Source organism: Hakea prostrata, chromosome 5 (assembly GCF_041222555.1).
Source record: "Hakea prostrata isolate BN-2017 chromosome 5, UWA_Hpros_2, whole genome shotgun sequence".
NCBI classification, from domain to species: Eukaryota; Viridiplantae; Streptophyta; class Magnoliopsida; order Proteales; family Proteaceae; genus Hakea; species Hakea prostrata.
The window spans coordinates 16,841,245-16,864,553 of record NC_142604.1 but is presented as its reverse complement, the minus strand read 5'-3'; the positions used below and the strand labels follow the sequence as shown (position 1 = coordinate 16,864,553).

The 23,309-nt window shown below is 37.1% G+C and overlaps 1 protein-coding gene across 2 annotated transcripts; it reads right to left on the bottom strand.

The window, feature by feature from the left end:
• Window positions 1-720: 720 nt before the first annotated feature.
• Window positions 721-23,108, bottom strand: LOC149015489 (WD repeat-containing protein DWA2-like). 2 transcript variants are annotated; one of them, XM_089154525.1, is made up of 14 exons: window positions 22,992-23,108; window positions 22,811-22,894; window positions 22,575-22,707; window positions 21,483-21,594; window positions 20,814-20,913; window positions 12,613-12,740; window positions 10,441-10,510; window positions 4,859-4,947; window positions 4,574-4,619; window positions 3,761-3,834; window positions 3,602-3,669; window positions 3,464-3,522; window positions 2,654-2,737; window positions 721-2,571 (listed from the first exon to the last, which is right to left on the bottom strand). In XM_089154525.1, the coding sequence occupies exons 1-13, from the start codon at window positions 23,034-23,036 to the stop codon at window positions 2,696-2,698; spliced, it is 1,050 nt and encodes a 349-aa protein (XP_089010651.1). In that variant the 5' UTR covers window positions 23,037-23,108; the 3' UTR covers window positions 721-2,571; window positions 2,654-2,695. The 2 variants fall into 2 exon arrangements, with proteins under 2 accessions (XP_089010651.1, XP_089010652.1); XM_089154526.1 differs by lacking the exons at window positions 721-2,571; window positions 2,654-2,737; window positions 3,464-3,522; window positions 3,602-3,669; window positions 3,761-3,834 and adding an exon at window positions 3,854-4,000.
• Window positions 23,109-23,309: the final 201 nt, after the last annotated feature.

The window sequence follows — 23,309 nt, the reverse complement described above, 5'->3', positions numbered from 1 at the left end:
AGATCACAAGAAAGAAATATATGACATCTAGTTTCAAGTTCGTTATTACAAAAGGTAAGAAGAGGATTCGCTGTGGAAGAATCAAAACCTTAAATGAAATTTCAAATGCCAAATAAAATTCTTTACCGTCCTAGAATGAAGAATCACAATTAGTACCTGATGAGCCTTAAATACAATTTAGTAGCTAATAACTTAACTGAGAAAATATAAATCCTAGAAAATCAAATTCGAAAACCAGTTAGATGACTATACTTAAGAGGAATATGAATACTTACGATAAGCTTGTTCCTTGTCTTTGGAATGATTTGTCTATCATTTCATACAAAATCTTATTCTTAGCCCATCAAATTTGCAACCTATCGCTTCGAGTCCTGATAGTCTCCGAAGGCTATTGACCAAGAATTATAGGGGGTCCACAAGGTTAGGGTGATGGAATTTTTTTTTTTTAATGTTTTATTATTTTTTAATTGTGAACTCCACATAATTTGTGGTTGTAACGCCATCGAGTGCTCCCCGTCAAGAGAGATGATCCACACTCCATCGCTTCATAATTGAAAATAGGTTTGTAGGGCCTCAGAAGAACACATGTTGACCCATGTATTGAAGAATGAACTCCCATCATGATTAGGCCCAGAAACTCTACCCCTGGGGTATTCAGTTTTGCTCGACTTTGAAGAGGATTGGCTAGAAAAAAACCCTAGTTATCAATATGAATGTGGGCCAATTTGGGTTTGAATAGGACCGTTTGATTTAGGCTGGCAACTCCCTAATTTGAGCATTGAAGATTTTCCCCTTTTTTGGGTAAAATTTGAGCATTGAAGATTGCCAAAATGGAGGACTGAGGAAGCAATGGCTGATTTGGTGACTAAAAATTCAAGAAGCTACAAGGGGATGTGATTTTGGTAGTGACGACACTCTCAAAACGATAATACAATTATTCATAACGAAATAGAAAGAAACCCTCAGCCAATTAATTTACTGAAAAACCCCTCCCCGAAAGCATCCTTGTTGTTTCTTTCATGATCCAGGCGTATGTAGACGCGAGTGGCCCCGAAACATAATTTTCACCACTAACAAAGTAAAGAAACCAACTAAATGGGATTGGCTAAATGCCCCATTACAAAACAATCAAGGAAAACTCATCTATGCAGAGTGAGAGAAACTAGAGAAGAGAACAAAAATGCAGTAATCAGATAACCAAAAAAGAAAAGCAAGAGCAAAGAGAGGGAAAAACATTCCCTTTTTGGCAACTTAGGGACCTAGATCATCATAAAGCATGATCTTGGTTCTTTGAAGAATTAGCTCAAACTTTGGGATCCTACATTTAAAAAGGATAAGAATCAGGCACAAGATTGTTCCCTCTTCAATTCTTTGGTAATTTATGGAATGCTCGAAAGAGTTAAGACTTGTAAAAACCAAGTCTTTGTAACTTGGAACTTGGCACTTGAAGCTTTTGAACAATTTTCTGCTGCTGCAAAAGGAAAAACTTCTGTTGATCCTTCATGATAGGTCTCTCTCTACATGGACTCCCCATCCTCATGGATTTATTAATGAGTTGTGATGCTACTTGGAGAGATTCATCAAAATCTGAGTAAGATGGGGGTTGTTTTTTGAGATCAGAATAGTCTGTCTTCTCTCTGCTTTAACATAGGATATCCAATGCCAACAAGAGCAATCCTTGTTAAGGCAGCCTCTGGGTATCCAGAAAATTTTACTGGAGTAGAACTGCTTAGAAGTGATAAATGAAATTATATTTAGTGGAGTCAGAATGCTTTAGAAGTGATCGAGCAAATTCTTAGCTTTTCATACCTGATCATTGAGATCCCCCCTTTTTGTACATGATGCACCTCACTTTCTAAAATTCTTAGAAGCAAAGACATAATCTAACAATTATTTACAACAAATAACTCAATAAGCCTTGTCCCAACTAAATGGGTTGGTTACATGGATTCTTGCCTTCCAATTAGTTTTGTTTGAGGTCATGCTAGATACAACGCCTAAGATATGCATATCCTTTCTCACCACTTCTTTTAAGGTTATCTTAGGTCTACCCCTAGCTCTTCTAGTTCCTTCAATCTGGATTATATCACTTCTCTATATAGGGGCATCTATAGGTCTCCATTGAACATGAATGTGCCACCTCAAAGGACTTTCCTTAAGCTTATCATTTATGGGAACAACTCCCAAACCAATTCTAATATGATCATTCCTTATCTTATCCTTCCTAGTTTTGCCACTCATCCATCTTAGCATCTTCATTTCTGCTACACTGAGTTTATCTATAAATTATTTAATAGCTAACAATCTGATTCTTATACCCCCAAAAAAAAAAACTATATCAAAAATATTTTACTTTTATGGCATGCATGCTATAACCATCTCTCTTCAAGAAAACCTTCATATTCAAAAAAATCCAGTCTGGACAAAATCTAAACACACTTCCTGTAATAAGAAACAAAAATGTGGCCAGGTGATCATTGTGATGTGGCAGCAAGTTTCAAAGGTAAAATCAAGGATAAAAATAACAATAAAGCTCCGACTTCTGCAGTACTGAGTTCACATCAGGTAGTTCTGCAGCAAAACAAGTGCCACTAGGGTTCAGAAGAATGTTTCCCTAACTAGTAAAACACATGAAGACTCAACTTAAACTCACCATAATGTTGTGCTCAGAGTGGGACGCCAAATTGTTAACCTTTCAATTTTTTTGGAGATACGACTTGACTGATTCTACAACAACCTGCTTTTCACCAAAAATTTGACATTCAAGATCAGACTCTCAGAATATTCAAATCACATTTAATTGGAATGGTGAAAGTCTTAAAGATTGACTATCTATAATCAATTTAAAATAACTTATAGAAATAAATTATTCCAGTTTCTTTGACCATTAGCATTGTGCCACTATAGGACATGATGCCCCCAGACCTGGAATAAAAAATACAGAATGGAGCACATGGGACTCACAATCCAGACATGATGCCCCCAGACCCGGATGCAAAAACCAGCACCATAATGGAAAAAGGATACACATATTGCAGCATGATGTCTGCTCATGATAAGAGTCAATGGATTTTTATGACAGGATGGGGATTGATACAAACTGATTTTTAAAATTCAGATTTCAAAATACAAATTTCAATTTTCAAAATTTAAATTTAAAAATCCTTTATCAACTCTTATCAGATCTAGTCTAGCAAACAGAATGCAACAGGAGAACAATTCAAACAATATGCCTTGTCATAAAAGGTCGAACAGCCGCATCAGGTCTCTAAATAGGTTAATACTAGACCTAGGTGAAGCAGTGTGCATTAGAAAAATGCCACATATTATGATGGGAAAAGTTCTATCATAGTGTATGTCCAGAAAAAATAATATTACCACTTGTCCCTCAAAAAAGAGCTTCGTCATGCAACAAATAAAGTAGATTGTTCTTGTTTAGGTGTAATATCATGCATTGGCTTACCCTCCCATCATATGACAATGATGCAAAAATCCAAGGTTCCCGAAAGCTCCAAGCAAGACCTGAAATAAAACTCATATATTAGACCACATTAATTTAGTGCAAAGATCAGCCTGAATTTGTGGAAGATATGAGCATCACCATAAACACTATCTTCATAGTCACTGTATGAGTTGAGTAATGGATCAACATGCCGAGAAGGTGAATGACTATCACCAAAAAACATTTGTAAACTGTGAGAATAAGAACCTATATAGGAAAGATGACATTTGAACATTTGAAAGAATGCAAATGGCAGACCTTTCCAATGTTGAACCATCACTGCTCCCATATGAAACTGACCATAAATTGACTGCAGAATCTGTTCCAGCACTCTGAAAATTTTTACAACCCTAGTCATTAAGAATAATGGCTCAAGAACCAAGAGAGATTTTTCCTATATCACCAGAGTAAGGGAGGACATCCTTCCTACATATATGCCACTCAAAAGTGCACACACCATGCATGGGTAGGATATTGAACAGAGTATATCATCATGGTCTACAAAATTAATAACAGAGACCCAATCAGATGGTTTTAATCATACAGTTAATAGACACTTAAAAGATAGAGACAGGGAAAAAAATCATGATAAGAAAATTAGGATTCATGACCAGCATCTCTTGCAAACAACCCCCTCTTTTTCTCCCTTTAAGTTCTATATGAAAAATAGGCATGATAGCTTCATGTCTTTACTCATTAGCCCAAGCGTATGTATGGGACTGGTTAGGAGCATGATTCATGCATAAAATACATAGTTTCCAAGAATCTTCTACATGGAAGAATAGTTGTCTACCCAGAAAGTTTCATATGTTGAAAACTTCACCCAGTATCAAACACAAAATAATCCTTTCCAAAGGGGTGTTCAGAGAGGAAATATCCAAATGCATGCCAGCTATGCAGCTTGTAGAAAAGAACCAAACAATAATCTAATCCAGAGAGTCAATTAACCAGTTCGTTAACCAAATTGAGAAACAAGGATGGCCACTGTGTCAGTGTGGGGTGCGTGTGGGTGGGTGGGTGAGGGTGGAAGGCGGGGGGGAGAGAGAGAGAGAGCGAGAGAGAGAGAGAGACCAAAATCAGTTCATCATATTCAGGGTTGAATCGTACAGCCCAGGTCCTGCCAACATGACCAATCAGAAATCAGATGAAAGAAAAAATGCAAGTGTATACAAAAGACAAATCTAAACATGCGCAACTAAAACAAATCATGCAATCGAAGACTGATATGGCATCAATATACAAGTGCAGTGGTGATGCATAAGCTTGGTGAAACAGCAGTGAAACATCAAGTTAAAGACAGAGAAGGAAATTAAACTGACAAAAAGGGAAAAAAGAAAAGAAAAGAATGAGATGTACCAGTGTGCATGCCCTGGAAGTTCATTGATAGGAACCTTTGGCATTCTATGATCCCATATGCGTATCCCATACTCATCCTCTGCAGTAACCTGTGTAAGTTGGTGGCATTTTGTAACTCAATGTGAAGAAGAAAAAATAGAGGGGGGGGGGGGGGCTAATTCACTACTACTGTGAGATCAGAAATTTATTTTTTGTATTTATCTCAGATAGATGGTGGAAATGAGAATCAATTATTTCAATCCAGTTGGATTCACTATTGATCCAATTTTTTATTTTTTGGGGACAACAGAAAAGAGATAATATTAATACCAAATCAAGCACCACAAACAGAAAAGAGAATCAATTATTTCAATCCAGTTGGGTACACCATGGATGCAATTTCCATGAATATAAAGCATCCAAAAATAGGGCAACACCTCCTCCCCCCACCCAACCCCTCAAAGCTAAGGCGGAAGAGAAGCTTAGTTGGCTTAAAACCTTTCAATACGCCTAAAAGCAGCCGAAGAAAAAGGAAGAAGTTCTTGTTAACAAGCAGTCCCTGCTGTCTCATTAATATTGCTCAAGTTCAATATTCAGGTCTATTGATGCATACTTCAACAAGTAACAATGCAGGGCCAAACCCAGAACAAACTAATAGTTTATACTTTGTTTTCTAATAATTTTTCTTCCAAGGAGCTTGATCATTCTGTTTTCCTACTTATTTCCCTCATAAAAACTGGAATCTTTCAGTAATTCTCAACCTCTTTTTCAGGTATTTGAGCAGAGTCTTGATTCACTAAAACTGTTCCTACATTGTATATGGTTTTAGTCATGTAGGACACTTTCTTACTTTGGAAAGAGTTACCTATGTTTGTTTTACCTTATTCTTTCGCATTTCAGTTTGCTACTATATGTTCTGTGAGATTCAGAGTAATGGCATGGGATGCAGTGCAGCCCTTGGTGAGATGATAAAGTCAAGGCTGAGATTTTAGTCTATTTCCGGGTGAGATGCTTGTTTCATATTCTCTATACTTCTTCAATCTTCAACCTATCTATCATCAATTAGATCAGTAGTTCAGTACTTCCATAAGTTCTGTGAGATTCAGCATAATGGCATGGGATGGGATTTTAGTCTATTTCCACGTGAGATGCTTGGTTCATATCTTCCATCTTTCCCAGTTACTAGATTAATAACTATTAGGTCAGTACTATATTGTTTGCGTACATGTTTTATTCGGCTTACAGTTGTTAGATTTTCTGTTTCCTACTGAAGGCATCAAATTCTTCATCCAATCTGATTTCAAACATTGCAACCAGATTCTGTTTTGATGATACTTCTGCTTCAAGATTCTGAATTCAACATGGTATTAGGTCTTAACTGGAGACCCAATTTCAAACTGGGTAACTGTATTCTGTTTTGGTCATACTTTTATGGTTCAAAAAACTGTTCTTTACATCAGATCATTCGAGTTCCTCAACCACTTGGACTCCCAAGTACTCGATACCTGAAACTAGGTTTCAGGTACTGATTTTAATCATTGTTTTCAACTCAAACCCGCATTGTTATGTTTTTATCCTAACTTTTGCTACTGCTGTTGTTACCTAATTATTTATTCATGCTGTTCAAAGAACAGCCAATTTCAGTTACAGATTCTTGGTTAGAATAGTCCTAGTCCAAGTACTATTCTTCTACAGCTTTGAACCTGACAGTTTGGTTGCTTCCAGATTCTCATATTTTTGTTCCACTACTGAAGTATTCCAGTAAATTCTAAAGTGCACCTGATGTTGTATTTTTGTTTACTATTCATTTTTTAATACTGATCATTATCCAAAAACTTAGATTCTAAATTTATATCGAACTGTGACATAATCCCTCCAAGAAACCGATAATGTATACTGCTAAAGAGGAAAAGACAGCCCCCTTCTAGAGAATGCATCCTTTAGAATACTTCCCTCTCCAACATAGTATTTAATTACAACTGGACAGACTGACCAAGAAACTTATTTGTTCCTCCACAGCAATCACTTATCGGGCGCACAATGTTTAAATGCACTAACCAAACTGCACCCCATACAATATAAAGGGCGAAAATGGTTTGCACGAGTTTTATGTTCAAGTAAAAAATGTAATCAATATGAACAATCAGAAAAGTAGAACTCCAACTAGGTAGGTTGCAAAGAGATTAGGAATCTAAATCTTCTGGAGTACCATGATTCTTGATTAAGACTATAAGCCCACATCTACTGCCAAGTACAAGAACTACTAGAAGAATGATTTAAGATAGCTGACTCCAACTTGCACATGGCCGAAGGGGCCATATGAGGATATCAGCCTGAAATAACCTATTCATATCTTACCACTAGGATGTGCAAACAATTTCTGAATAAGGGTCCCACTTCCCAGTCATAGGATGGTTTGTCATTTCCAAGACAAACTTATTCTTGATTTTTCCTTTTTCATCTTTTTCTTACCTTTTTTACAAAAGTAGATTTTGAAACTGCCAAAGAGTCTAATGTAATCTAAAAATCCAGATTATGGAACTCAGATGCAAGCAAGCCCAATAAACAAAGTTATTCAGATCTGAGACAAGTATAATCCTTGGTTGTTTTTCTCTCCCTTGGAATTGATGCATCATCCTTGTTTTTGTCTTGATGGAGATCTCCCTAGTCTTACCTTTTTTGGATTCTATATTTTGTTCTCAACTCTTTTTCCATGATATATTTTCTATTCAACCAAAAGAATAAAACAGAAAAAAACACCTGGATTGTCAAGAGAAGAAATCTAAGCAATGGAATGGAAAGGAAAAGATTTGAGATCACTAATCCGCTATCTGCTCAATACAACCCAAAACCCTTTTGAAGTAAAAAAAAAAACACTACTTCTTTGATCAAATCAACTCCATTAGATGGGAGTGTATGTATATCTAAGCATACGCTTCCTCATAAACGACTCCTAACCACACCCATACACTAGTAAAGTAAATAAACTCAAAACAGAATTCCATCCATTAAGAGCTATTAAATTCTAATCTAACTCAAACTCTTATCCCGTGCACCAATTTTATCCCACTTTATGCACTTATAAATTAGGCCCACTACAATGAAATTATGAAAGGTCCAATTTATAATACAACTACCAAAGGCCAATCTCAAGCAATTGGCCTGCCAACTGCTCTTGGTGGCCAGTCTAAACTTACACATCAATGTCCATATGAAATTAATGTAACATAAAAATGCATTAGAATCATATCCGTATCTTTCTCTAAGAAGTGCCCTGATCAATGATGAGTCCAGCATCGTTATTGTTGAAATCTCTGTAATTTGACATGAAGGAGAGAAGGGCAAACGAGTTAAGGCTGATACTCAAAAGCTCCCCCGGTGTTCTAGCCTCATAATCTGTTCTTCAATAACAAGTGGATCAATATCTAATCCTCTCCTACTCTTAGAGTAGCACGCCGGTGAATGACTAGCACAGACAAACAGCTATTCAATCGCTTGGCAAAGACCACTTCTGAATGAAAATTGCGTTAGGATGCTACAATGATGAATCTAGAACACACTGCGTTAATATCCTACTGTGAACCCAGGCCTTTTTTATTGAACATAGAATGATTTAACTGAGACAAATGCTGGATCTAATATTCAAATCCTTTTCTGTCAACAAGGAAAAAGTTTATAAAGCAACAGAAAGACCTAATTAGAAGGTGACATCTGCACCTTGAAGCATAATCACGTAAAGGACCTGAGGTCAAGGGCTACATTTTCTATAAAGAATTAATTCTCATAGCAGAAGAATTATTCCAGCCAAACTATCAGCAACTTAATATTCTGATAATCCTTGTTCCAATTGAATTAAGGTAAATGGGATCTTTGAAATGCAAGCACCTTTGCTGACACTATGAAGAACCAGTCTTAATTCAACAGAAATATGGTAGAATTTGAACCAGTTATTCCCAGATCCCAGGACCACAGGAGTCTTTTCACTTTTTGGAGCTTTTCCCATTTCCACCAAGGAGATTTTCCTGATGGAATTTTCAACTGCTGCAGTTTTTGTATTGAGTATCTGGATGCAATTCAATGGAAACATTCACAACTACCACATGAACCTTGTTATAGAGTAACAGAAAGCAGAAAGTCTTTTCCATCAAACATTCTAGTGTAATGGACAGACAGACATACACTGTTGAATCAATAATCTAACTGGATTTTTTATTTTATGTTTTTGGATTAGTTTTCTGTACGCCGCATACAACATTAAGTCTAGTACATCATGGCAAAGTCATATCACTGATAAAGTATTCTTAGAAGCATGACCAGGAAAGCCGATTCCCGATTCATATAGTTCCACCTCTGGCAGAGAAAGTTCGGCCAAAAGATTAAATGGTATATATGAATTTATAAGCGGGCAGTGGGGCAACTGAGGTAAGAGTTTTCTACATACATTGAAAGAGCAAAAGAAACAATGAAAGGTCTACAACTATACTAGACTACTATCCCAACCCTAGTCCGAGCTTAAAGATGAATCCAGCTCTATTAGCAGCCTTGAATGCCAATTTCAACCCAACCCAGTTTTATCCTCTTGAAGCTCTCTAACTCAGCCAGTTTAAAGTTTGAAACCATAGCTACTTTGTATCTAAGTGAAATTTGGCTAAACTTTTTTACGATTTTAGGTATTTGTCTGAAATTCTTCAAAGAAGGGAATGTGGATGTTGAGATGGACATATAGAAAAACTAGGAAGGATACTGTAAGAAATGATCATATTAGAGCTGAGCTAGGAGTAGCTCCAATAAATGCTATGAAAGAGTCGTGTTCAGTAGAAGCCTCTGGATGCTCCAGTATGGAGAAGCGATTTGAATAATCAAATTCAAGGAACCAAAAGAGCCAAGGTCAGCCCTAAAGTATCCCTAAGAGAAGTAGTGAGGAAAGACATGCATATCTTGTGGACTTTGAATAAAGATGATTAGAGATCAAAATCCATGTAGCAAGCCTAAAACACCCCCCCCCCCAAAAAAAAAAAAAAAGAAGAAGTAATTTGATTAGGTAATGAAACATTCTTGACTCTCTTAGGCATTTCATTGAACATTTCAAGCTTAATTCTGCTGCCACATAATACAAACTATTGGTTTAAACTGAGAAGCATATTAGACTAGACTATTCATTAAAATACATTCAAATTATTTTATCATTATTTTAAATGTAAACTGTACAGGTTATCCAACCGATATTCCACTAGTATTGATGTTTTCCTTTCTATTCAAGGCCATCAAATCAGTGGAGGACGATGTAGCAATTCTAAACATTGGCTAGAAGACTTGTAGATTTTCTGTCTAACTTGAAAGCCAAGAACTATAAGGCCCTTCACGTGTTGGACTGTTTCTGATCAAGGGACCGGTTACTGACAATCTGTATAATGCTTTTGAGCCAAAACTTACCAAATCAATCACCAAATGATCAGGACAGTAATTCACTATATATAAAGTTCAACTAAGCTATCATTTGGCAGATAAAAGCATCCCCAGGGTGCTTGTCTGGAGCAACTGCACCCAGGAGTTCTGTTACTTGTAGATTTAGGCTTCAAAACCCATAACTGGAAGAAACTTACAATTATATGTTGTTTTTTAGGATTATAATCGACACTGCGACCATGGGCATGCTCAATTGAATTTGTCTTCCTGGAGATAAGAATATGAAAATATATCTTAGTCATCAACACTAACCTGAACTTAGATATAAGTCGACATATGAAATTGATGTGTCCAAATGTGAGCAGTATCATAAGTTAGTTTACTATCATTGCAATATAATTAACAAGATGAATATTAAATAAAGATTAACTCAAACTTCACACCAGATATCTTATTGGGAAAAACAAGTGACAAGACAAACTGCAACAATGGTCATTTTACCAAGTATATGTTTTATTCAAATGGGAAATATTTCACAGAATTGATCCAAAATTGAAAAGAAAATTATGTAGAAAAAGCAAGAACATACTGCTGCAGATTCAACTCTGAATTAGGCTATTTCCCCTAGGAATAGGCGTATAAGTTGGGTCAGATAGGTCACCAGGTCACCAGGCCTTCATTGGATGGGTTCCTTTGTAATCAGCCAACTTAATAGACCTAAAAAATGGTACATGCGTTAAGCATGAAAATTCTCACAACTTAAGTCTGTTTTGTCTAGTCCTTATTAAAGTTGATGCATGTTATTTAATTAGTCCATATTGAGGCAGATGCTTAATTAATCCTTATTAGAGTTAATGGGGAGTCCTTCTAAGGGTTGAATTACAAAACCCAAGTCCATCTAGCTAATTTCAATTCAAGTTAGTTTCTTTTCAGTTTGAGCAAACAGTCTACTTAGGATTTCTATTTTCAATATGATTTCTTTATTGTAAGGCTATAAAAGCCACCCACTGTGAATCATAATTAACCGAATTCTGATTAATAAAATTCAGCTTTTAAGACCAGGCTTGTGTTTGCTTTGCTGTTCCATTGAGTATCATGTTCTCAGTATCAGTAAGGATCCTCCAAGTGCATGAGATTAGGGTCTCTTGTGAAGCAAAGCAAGGATTCCTCTACAGCTTTAGATTCAGCCTTCACTCAAGTCATTCAAATGCTCCAATTTAGCCAACCAAAACCAACCAAACTTGGAGGATCATATCCCTATATCATCATCTAGTTTCCCTCCAAGTTTCAGCCATTCCAACCAGCCAAACCCTACAAACATCAAACCCTAATTTGAAATTCAAGCTAAGGCTGGTTTTGATAAGATCTTGGAAGAACTAGCCCTCAATAAGGCTAAAGGACATATTTTACTAAAATGATAGTAAAAATTTAGAAGCATTGGATTAGATTAGCATCTTGGAACATTGGATCCCTAATGGTTAAAAGTCTAGAGGTGATAGATGCTATGAGGAGAAGGAGGATTGATATTGCCTCAAATTCAAAGAATTAGACAGAAGGGTGAAAAAGCTAAGGTGTTGGGCGAAGTTAAAACTTTGATATATGAGAGTTCAACGTAATAGAGATAGAGTGGCAATATTACCCAAAAGGATCTAAAGAATGATATGGTGGATATTAAAATATCGGAAATGTGATTTCATTTGGCAAGCTTGTCCTTGTGAACTAGGTTGTAAATTATTAGCAACGAAATATGATTTCATTTGGCAAGCTTGTCATAAATTATTAGCAACTAAGGACCAGAGATGCAATTGGATGAATGTAGCGAGTCACAATTGGGAACACATGGGGATTAATGCATGTATTAGTCAAGGAGAAAATATTATTATGTAGTGACTTAATGGACATATTGGAAGAGATCGTGGAGTACATCAAGGCATTCATAGTAGATAAAGATTTCTTTTTTCTTTTCTTGGGGTGGGGAGAGGGTTGAGGAGGGAATTTCAATTTTTGGCTTTGCAGTACTCTATGAATTACCCACTATGAACACCTTTTCAGAAAAGAGCTCTTAGTTACCTACAAAACTATCATAGCATATCAGCCAAATAGATCTCTTCCGACAAGAAGGTCCAACAGGTTGTCAAGGATTGTAAGGTTATACCTGGGAAGAGCCTAACCAATCAACATAGGTTGGTGGTACTGGATTTTTCACCTATCAACATGGAATCGCAAGATAGGGGAGCCTATTTGCCATAATATAAGGTAGTGGAGATTAAAGGATGATTCCTTAAAATTTATTTACTGGTGAAGTGGTCAAACAAGCAAACACTTCTTTATGAAATGACAGAAGGATGCAATATTAAAGGAAACCATACTTCATTGTTCGTATATCCCAAAATTGTATTGATGAGTCACAAATAGCAGCAACAGCATTCTGGTTGTGTGGGTCCCATGCTCCACCTGATAAGCTATGTAGCATACCAACAGATTCCTGAGATTGTACCTGTATTTTAAAGAAAATGCTTTTAATAAGTGGAGATTTTCACAAAAAAAGAATCAGTGACAGAAAAATAACATAAGCCGGCAGTTAATATCCTCATGGCAGGACACCATAACTACATGGGTACAAAGCAAGCACACCTTAAACCAAACTCAAGTAATAAAAAGTTGATTCACTAACTAAAGTGAGCTGCTGAAAACTATATACAAGAAGCCTCGAATTCAATTCTCCTTGTATATATATAATATCATGGTTCAACCTTCCTAGACTGGAAAAAACACAGGATCACCATGGAAAATGAGAGTGACAAACAACTTGAAATCGCAAAGCTTAGATGATAGCAAAGGCCTTCACCTAGACCTATGGTATCAGCCATCAGGATACATTTGCTCCTATTGCCAAGATAAATCAGTTCAATCTCTCATATCCATTATTGTCTAGGCGATTCCTTGGCATCCAGGCATTTTGTTCACCCTGAACACCTTACTCACCTAAATGGTGTCTCCCTGGATTTTTGTCCTCCCCATCACCTTGGTTCTCACCTAGGCACTGTCAAAATTATGCTTCTATCAGGTGTGATTCCTTAATGGAACCTTCAACAACAGGATGTTAGAAAACCCCTTGTCCATGCAAATGAGGAAGAGGCTCACATTATATTCATCTAGGCTTCACATTTCCATTTACAAAAGGTGAAGTGTACAAATTGAAGTCACTCTATGGCCTCAAAGCAGTTCCCAAAGGCTTGACCTTTTCAAACAGCAATGGAGAAGTTCGGATGCAAACAAGTCATGTTAATCATACTCTAGAGTAGAGTATAGGCTGTATAGCTAGTGTTCTTATTGTATACATTGATGATACATTAGTACTTTCCAATGATGATATTGGAATCTCCAGACAAGCCATGTCAATCATACATTCTTTGTTATAGTACAGTATAGTTACCATTCTTATTGTATATGTTGATGATACATTAGTACCTTCCAATGATGACATTTAAATCTCGAAGTTGAATTAGTCAATGAGTTCAAGTATCTAAGACCTCTAAAATACTTCTTAAGAAAATAGGTAGCAAAGAACGATCGGCGGCATCTTTATCTCACAGAGGAATTGTGTCCTAGATATTCTCAGGTAGACTAGTATTGATGGGTGCAAATTGTTGATCCCCTTAGTGAGGTTAACAATCAACTCAGCAGTGAAGGTGTTGATCCAGTGGATAGTGAGATATCAGAGGCTTATTGGTAGATTGATATATTCTTCCCATACAAAGATATAATATATGTTGTGGGGGAGGTTAGCAGGTTTCCACATGTTCCAGTACACACATCGAGGCGGTAAACCAAATCCCACAATATTTAAAATCTTGCTAGAAAGGAAATTCTATCATCCAATCATGATAAATTGAAGTTGGAAGCCTTTGCTAATGCAGACTAGGCTGGTCTAGATGCTCAACAATCAACTTCTGGATATTGTATACTGGAAAAATCTGATCACCTGGATATGCAAGAAGTAACCAGTGTCTCCAGATCCAGTGCAGAAAGTAGAGTACCAAACAATGGCTCAAGGTGTAACTGAACTTATATGGCCTAAGGTGTTACTTGGTGATCTAGGGGTAACGTATGAGAAACCAATGAGGCTCTATTGTGATTGAAGCAATCAATATAGCTGATAATCCAGCATAGCATGACAGGACTAACCAACTAAGCATATTGAGATTGATTATTTTATAGACAATTCATCAAAGAGAAGCTTAAACAAGGCTTTATCTGCATTCCATTAGTAACTTCAGGAATTCAATTAGTTGATGTTTCTACCAAGAGTTAAAATTGTAAGGTGTTTCATCGTATTGTACGCAAGTTGGTAATGAGAGACATCGAGAAAACCACCTTGAAGGCGAGTGTTAAGGATAAAGGAGATGACTTGGAATTCCCTAGATTGGTTAAATGCTAGGATAAGAAGGGTTACGATTTAGTCTTCACCTAACATTCATTAGTTGTAATCAGTAGTTATCCCAAATCCACATTATAAATAAGAAAGGCCTCTGCCATTCTCAAGAATCCATATCATTCTCTCACTCGCAATTCCAAAGTCTAAACTAGTTGCACCAATTCTTTTTACCCTTCTATAATATTTAAAATTTTGAAAACGTGGACAAGAGGGCATTTATACAAAAATTTTCCCGCATTATGGATTCACTTGTCCCACAAAGAGACAGCTTTATGAAATACTCTAAAACATGAGTCGCAAGAAGCAATCTAATTTCCCACTTGGTCCTCTTCCTCTATCCTTGTTTCTCTTCAAGTTTGTGAGAACAAGCATCATATTCATTGGTGAAGAAAGTGCCAAGGAGAGATTTTGGTGCCTAACTACAGAATGTTGGTGAATGAGTTGCAGAGGTTTGTAGAGTTGAAGAAGCAAAATAGGGCATGAGCTGGAAACAGCAGGAGGACTGATTACCTAGGCTACCACAGTTAAATGACAAAGCATATAGAATTTCTAGATCAGTTGGGGAAGAATGAACAGTTCTTGCAATGTCACTGATGCTACTTGTCTAGGCTCAATGATTATTAGGGGGAAACACCAAACATGAAGAAGTCAGAGTCCAAGAAATGGCAGCAGGAAAGAGAAGACAATTTTCAGGTTTCCTGAATTGGTGGAAATCCCCCAAAAATGAATGCTGTGAACTGACAGTCTACTTGGCTATGAAAGGACAAAGGTAAATAATTTTGAAAGAGTCATGAAAGTGAAAATATCTGAAGGCTCCAGATAACTGAAAATGGGAAGGTCAATGCCACCTACCTGGACCTAGATTTGTTATTTTGTACAGTATTCTCCTTGTTGTAGAACACAACAATGAATTTCAGAAATCAGCAGCACTAACAAATGTATCAAGATACATCCTCTGGCCAATAAAATTGATCAGAAATGCCTTCAAGGCAGAATACAACTAATGGTCTTGAGCAGTGGACTGGACTCTTGTGCTTAAGCTTCGCTAGTCAGGTTCCAGAATTAGTAATGGATATTAGGCCATCCCCGGAGTTACCCCGAAACATCCCTGGACAGATACTCACTATGGCAAACCCTCTAATAAAAGCCTTTAAACTGACTATGGCCTCTCCTACCAAGCTCCAAGCACATTCTCCCAACTCTTCTTCAGCCTCCAAATCTCCCTCTTCCTCCATTTGTGGCTCATTATCTTCTCTTCCAAATCGCCAACCAAGACTCATTTTTCTAAGAAAATCATGTCAAAGCTTTATTGATCATTTACAAATTCGTGTTTTCCATATCTAAAGCTGATTGTGCCATCATTCGAGCTGGATTGCAGGTTAAGGGAAATGTTTGTTTTTTAAAAAAAACCTGTCACTTCTCTCGTTGTGCAGTGCATGTCCTGTTCCCTTAGCTGCTTCACTTTGTCAAAATATAGAGCAACAATATGAACAACTTGGTGGCATTTCAATAGAAGGATTTTTTGGAGACTAGGCCAGACTGTTCTATAGCACAGCACCAACTTTGCGCTATTTCAGTAGCAGGATCTGATGTATGGACATTTACTGTTATGCCCATAAAGACAAGATGCTGATTCAAATAAACCTTTTCCAAACACATTTGAGTGGTAATTGAACAATGACTGCTTTAGCCCATCGTATGGTCAAAGCCAAACGGTTAGTTTGACAAAGTGCAGCGGAATATAGCTACAGTTTATTTCACAGATTTTGGTTACAACAAGGGTTTTCTTTACGCATTCGGCATTTCTACGGAAACAAAAGCAAGTTTCACAAGTATAAGCCTTTAGGTGACTAGACTAACATAAGACACAACAACAACAATAAGCCTTGTACCAACTAAATGGGGTCGGCTACATGGATTCTTGCCTTCCAATCAGTTTTGTTTGAAGTCATGCTAGATACAAGGCCTAAGCTATGCAGATCCTTTCTAACCGCTTCTCTTAAGGTTATCTTAGGTCTACCCCTAGCTCTTCTAGTCCCTTTAATCTGGATTATATCACTTCTCCGTACAGGGTCATTTATAGGTCTCCGTTGAATGTGGTCGTGCCTCCTCAAACAACTTGCTCAAAGCTTATCACTTATGGAAGCAACTCCCAAACCAACTCTAATCTAACCATTCCTTATTTTATCCTTTTTAGTTTTGCCACTCATCCATCTTAGCATCATCATCATTTCTGCTACATTGAGTTTATCTATATGATTCTTTGTAACAGCCCAACACTCTGCACTATACATCACAGCTGGTCGAACAAAGGTCTTACAAAATTTTCCTTTAAACTTTACTAGAGTACGTCGATCACACAAGACCCCGGACGCACCTCTCCACTTCATCCACCCTATTTTAATTATTTGGGAAACATCATCCTCTATATCACCTCTTTTATTTATGATTGAACCTAAGTACCTAAAACAATAACTCTAAGGAATCTCCTTATCGTCAAGTATCACCACCTCATTGTCTACCCGATCATGACTAAAGTTACAAACTAGATATTTTGTCTTCATTCTATTTAATTTAAAGCCTTTTGTTCCAAAGTTGTTCTCCTTGATACGAATTTGGTATTAATCCCCACTTGAGTCTCATCAATCAACACAATATCATCAACAAAAAGCATACACCAGGGGACATCATCTTGAATGTCTTTGGCTAATTCATCCATTACAAGTGCAAAAAGATATGGGCTTAAAGTTGATCCTTGATGTAGCCCACATGTAATTGGGAATTCATTACTTTGTCCCCCCCCCCTCCACTGTTCTTACAGTTGTCACTGAACCATCATATATATCCTTAACTATGTCTACATATTTACTTGCAACACTTCTTTTCTCTAGTACTTGCCAAATTAACGCTCTAGGAACTCTATCATAAGCTTTTTCTAGGTCAATAAATACCATATGAAGGTCTTTCCTCCATTCTCTATACATTTCCATAAGTCCCCTAATTAGGTAAATAGCCTCTGTTGTAGATCTTCCCAGCATAAACTCAAACTAGTTCTCCGTAATTGTAGTTAAGTGTCTCAAACGAGTTTCAATTACTCTCTCCCATAATTTCATAGTATGGCTCATCAATTTAACAAAAGACACAATGACTCTAAATAATTAATTATAATTGTTAAAGCCTGCATCTTCTATATAACTTGTAGATAACTTGAGCCCCTGACAACTAATCACAAGTGGACTCTTTAAGGACTAAACTAAAGCCAATTACAGTACCCAATGGACATGACAATATTTATTTTCATAGACGACTTTAGGCCGCCCAGTTTTGGGGTTTATAATTCAGCCCATCACAGATGAAATCCAAAGAAGACATCAAAATAGTAGGAAGAAATTCTTTTACATTAAGCTGCATCACCAGTGGCACCACAAAAGTTGGCAAGGTTCAAGAACTTTAAAATTACATGCATACACAGGCCTAGTTAGTAATAATGTAAACTTCAAGGCTTGCAAGTGTATTATTAGGCAGGTCAAGCAATGAAACTTTACAGCACCTTCATCAATAATGCTGTCCAATATATCTATCAGATTAGAGGTGGTTTCGGTGTGGAAAGCAGTGATGCCCAAAGTAAATCCATTTTAAAAAATTTCTTAGCAACCCCTCAAGTGGTGAACCATTGAAGATTTAAGAAAATTATGCACAAGTGTGTATAATAATAACTTTTTCCCTTCTCTCTTCTTTTTCTCCCCTTCCAAGGGGCTGGAAAAGGATCCAAAGATTAAAACAAAATTTCTCACCAAACAAAAAGAACATGGTAAAAGCAAATGCTTATACAATCTCCCCCCAACAGTAGAAGAAAAACTGGCATGTGCAAGGGAATCAATTCACCAGTGATGTGAAGGAAAGCCACTGTGCTCAAATGGTGACCAACCTCCATATTGCACTAGAGAAATAAGTTAAACCAAGGGATGTCCCAGGGGAAAAGAGTTTAATTTAGGTTGGGACCTCAAAGAGCCAGGAGCAGACATAAATTAACAGGTGAAGTGGTGAGTATCCTGGGATGCTCCAGTTTGGACTATCTGATTTAATTGGAACCTCAAACAGCCAGGAGCAGACATAATTAACAGGTGAAGTGGTGAGGTATCCTGGGATGCTCCAGTTTGGACTATCTGATTTAAACTGAGGAAACTACAAGATCCAGGGGCAGACATCAATTAACCATAGGAGATGCTTAATTTAGGCCACACTTAGAGCTGATTGGAGAGCAAGGGTCCATGAGGCAGACCCGCTGTGAGGAAGATAAGTCACATCTGCGTTAGAAATAAACTTCATTGACGTTATGTAGTATGCTTTCGGTAATATTTCTGTTCTAGGAGACCATTTTTTGTGTAAAACCGCTTTCACTAGATTCTGCGACGGCAGACCTTTTTTGTTTGGAAATGGGTGTCCAATAAACCTGTTCTAGAAATACTTTCCAATTGGACACACAACCTGAAAATCTAGTTTTTGAGCAAGGGCACAAAGGATGGCAAGGTCAATGGGGTTTGTGAACAGGTAGTGGGGGTGGTCTTGGGAGACCTTCAATGTCTAGACCATTTTATCAAGTTTTTGTTTCCCTAAAAGACCAAGTCTGCGGAGCCGTTCTTCGGACCATTTTTCTCACAAGTTTGTCCTTCAAGAACAAAAGACAAACACCTAACACTAGTTCTGTTATTCTCTGAGACTGTCACCAAATCTATCCATAAATTGGGCCTTCGAATCTATGTGTTTTCTTTGTAATGGGCTAGTTTGATGGGCCTAAACTGTGGGAACAAGGAAGGAATATTGGATTAGGCTTTTAGTAGCTTATTTTCATTCCTAGGTTAATTAATGTGGTGGGTTTTACTTTCCTAGGCAGAGTTAATAAGATTCTGAAGTTCCTAGGAGGTATATTCTAAATAGTCTTCAAATTCAGTAGTTTTTTAAATTCAATTTGATGTAATCCAAGAGGTTATTAAGCCTCCTCCGAAGCTGTGGTGGAATCATGTGGCATTGTCTCAGAACCCACAATTCTGAAAGAAAAAGATATAACATATCGTGTGGAAATCAAGTATGCTTAGGTGCAATTTCTATGGTGAGAACAAGTGACCTCAATGGGACTCTAGCTTCTACCTAGTTGTCTTCATCTACATCTATTATAATCCCATCTTCAGTATACCTACCCTAACCTCCTCCATGATCAATTTTTTGGCTTTCTTACCCTCTCTGTTTTACATCACGTTAAATTGGGATAAGGCTATGTTGTGCTATTTGTAATTGAATCACTCAAACCATATGATTTCATGTTCACATGTTATTTGGCTAAAGAAATATCACCATATTATTATCAATCCAACGTTCCCCATCCTACAAACCACAAAACCACCCGAAAAGAAAAATAAAATGATGGTCCATTCCAACCCAACCCTTCACAAAACAGGCAAGAAAGTTATTTAAGCAACCTTCTGTTGGAGTAAATCTTGTTGAATAAATCAATTTCACTTATATATGTGTGTGTGACATCTGAAAATGCTTACCTTACTAATACATCAAGCAACCTAACCCATCTAAAAGCCTAACCATTGAATAATAGATACAGTCATTTATTTCAAAGTTTCTTTCCAGAACTTAATTCCTTAATACCATAACTCTTAGTTTTGATTGTAGTCACAGACTCACACATCCATTCCCTGTAATCCATTCACACAAGAATTTTCAAGGATCCAGCTTTCTTCAGACTTCAGCACAGACAGCAGTAAATTTTCTTTTGGATGACTGACAGTGGTAAATTTAAATTACTACAACAGCAGGAAAAGGTGAGACATAAGAATATACATCCACAACCTCTGTCAGGACCTTATGCTCAAAATAAGAAAAGATCAAATAATCATTCAAAATCTAGAAAGAAAATATGACCACAAATGACATGAGATTGAAATAAATTAGGCAAAGAGCAGCTAGCAGCATCAGGATATTAAATTTTCAATTGAAAGGGCTATTATACTCCCACAGAACAGAGAGAAAACGAAAACCTTAAATTCACCAACGCATTTTGTGTGATACATATCATAGATAATTGACATTGGACCACTCCAAGGAGTTCCTTGTTGACCACACCTGTGCGGTCTTTTTCGAATAATCCAGACTCCATAAGAAAATATTTCCTTCATCAATGCTAATCAACTTATCATGCCTTCCAGATGGCCACCAAAGAATGCTGTCAATGATAGAATGATTAGGAAAAGAGCAAGATAAATAATCAAAGAAAAGAAGTGCTGCTTGACTTGGGGATATAAAAAAATTTCAAGAAATTTGAACCCACTTAATTACCAACAACAAACAGCCAAGCCCCGTAAACAAATCCATAAGATGGTCATCAACAGAATACTTTCCCCCTATTGCTTCAAAAAAGTTCATTTAATTTGGAGAAAAATTCTCGAGCATATGTATTTATAACCACTATAAGAATGCTTCTATGAGCAGACATGTCCAAACTTCTTCAAACAAGATATTCAATGATGATGAACTTGCACCATGTTCAGACCTTTCAAAATTTTAAGTTGAAACCCACTCATCTACATTTCTAGATGGGGTTATGGAAAAAAAATGAACTTAGAATAGAAGACTAAAATACAAAGCTATGCATGAACACAATTTTGTTAAATAACTGCAGAGGCACGCAGAAGAGATCTAACTCATTTTCTAGTGCGAACAGTTTATCATAACTGGTCTATGTTGCCACAAAAGCAAAGAACAGAAGTGTGAATCCAAATACAAGTAACTCACCTTTTGATCTTCCCAGCATGTCCATCCAAGGAAAATAGTTGTTCCAGTTGTGGAGAATTTGATTGGCCATATAGCTCAGGTATTCTCCAAACAGCTGCTCCAAATAATTCACCTATGACATCAAGGAGTGCCATCAGACCACCATGGTAGTGTCCTTGATTGGAAAAGTCTATGTATATTACAACACTTATAAAATGTTAGCCTTGTTACTGTTACACATGCACAACGTTGATCATTTAACCTTTTCTTGCGTGTTCATATAAAACACCACCAGTATTCTTCTTAAGTATTCTTATTAAATGAACCAGATCAGACAGTTGAAGCATTTGGATCTTTTAAGAGAAGAATTCATGATTGAATCAACCTTAAGGTCCATGATTTCTCCCAAAATCATGCACACTCAAAGCATTTGGAAACCCAAATAAAAATTTCAATCCATTGGACACCCACATTAAGGACTAACATACACCTATTCCAGACATATAAATAATGATATGTTGCTCCTCTTCTTAAATGGGATAACGGCGAGTTAAGATATGTAAATAGTGAAATAGTTAAGATTACACTTCCATACCAGTTATAGAGATTTCTAAAATAGCAGATCTGCCAAAATGGATGTAATGGTCTTACTCGGGTTTTGCTTTGAAGTGCCACTAGAATCATAATAAGTAATATAGGAACATCAGATTGTATTGATAACTTGTCAAACTAACATCTGACACTGATCAACCTGAATTGACACAACAATTTGCCAGAAACACAGGAGGAGGATTCTGGGACCGAAACTGATGCCTACAGCATCGCTTGCATTGAAAAGATCTAACTCATTTAAGGTGCCTCATGATGCGTTAACAGTGATTTAATATCAACAGTCGTTGGAGATTTTACCAACTTATATTTGGGTAAGTGATGTTATATTGCTCTTATTTGATTATGGCAAATTCTGACCGGTTAGGGGATCTATTCCTAGACTAGAGTATATCATGTACTTAATTCTGTATTCACAGGTTGGGCCATTCGCTCCCATTAATGGCTAGTTAAGCACAGGTGGCTACCACAGCTGCAACAGACAAAACTAAATCCATGACTCACCAGAAGAGAAAACAGTGGAGAATATCCGTTGATCGAAGGGGCAGGAAGAGAGATCCCAGATCTCATTAGGATGGGAAAACAAACCCTCGCAGATGAGTTCCGTCCCAGACGAAGAAAGCCGTATCAAATGGACCTGAAATTTTATCCCAAAAACCAAGACAAAGAGTACTGAGTTCATGGGGACCAAGCTAAAACTGCTGAAGACAAATAGGTTCCATGGGATCTTGGAAGATAACCTCGTTTTCTTCCTTGAGACTAAGGGTACCAGCGATGAAGCTGGTGTTGTCTGTATCTGCCTTGACATCTGCAATGCATCGAGCCTGCAAATGAACAGAAACGAGAAGAATTGTGAGGTTAGGGGGATCAGAATGCAATTGATTTGCAGTGCAACAATCAATGTTCTTGAATTTGGGGAACCTGGTACTTGAGACCATAGCCGACGCCAGTTGATCCTCCTTGCATTGCTGTCAGCAGTGAACCGTTAACAGTCCGGGGATCCAGCTCTCTTTTTGTGTCGAAGTCTCACGCCTTCGATCTAAATTTACTGATTTACTACGATGCGCAGTGCTCATTGAAACGTAAGTCGGACGGTGAGTACACCCGGCTGGACCGGGCTGGTTTTGTTAAACTTTTATGAATGATAAAACAATAATTAAAAATAAAGAAAAAAATTAAAAGACTTCTATTATTGAAGTTATTCACTTGAATACTTTCAAGTTATAAACACAACCTATA

Bases quoted from the DNA above. Each gene is read 5' to 3' on its own strand.
- LOC149015489 (XM_089154525.1), bottom strand. From the start codon at position 23,036: ATGCAAGGAGGATCAACTGGCGTCGGCTATGGTCTCAAGTACCAG. The intron at 4,948-10,440 runs GTAAGTTTCTTC...CAACTTACACAG, and splicing joins CTAAAAAACAACATATAATT to GTTACTGCAGAGGATGAGTA. The intron at 2,738-3,463 runs GTAAGCCAATGC...GGTGAAAAGCAG, and splicing joins CATTGTCATATGATGGGAGG to GTTGTTGTAGAATCAGTCAA.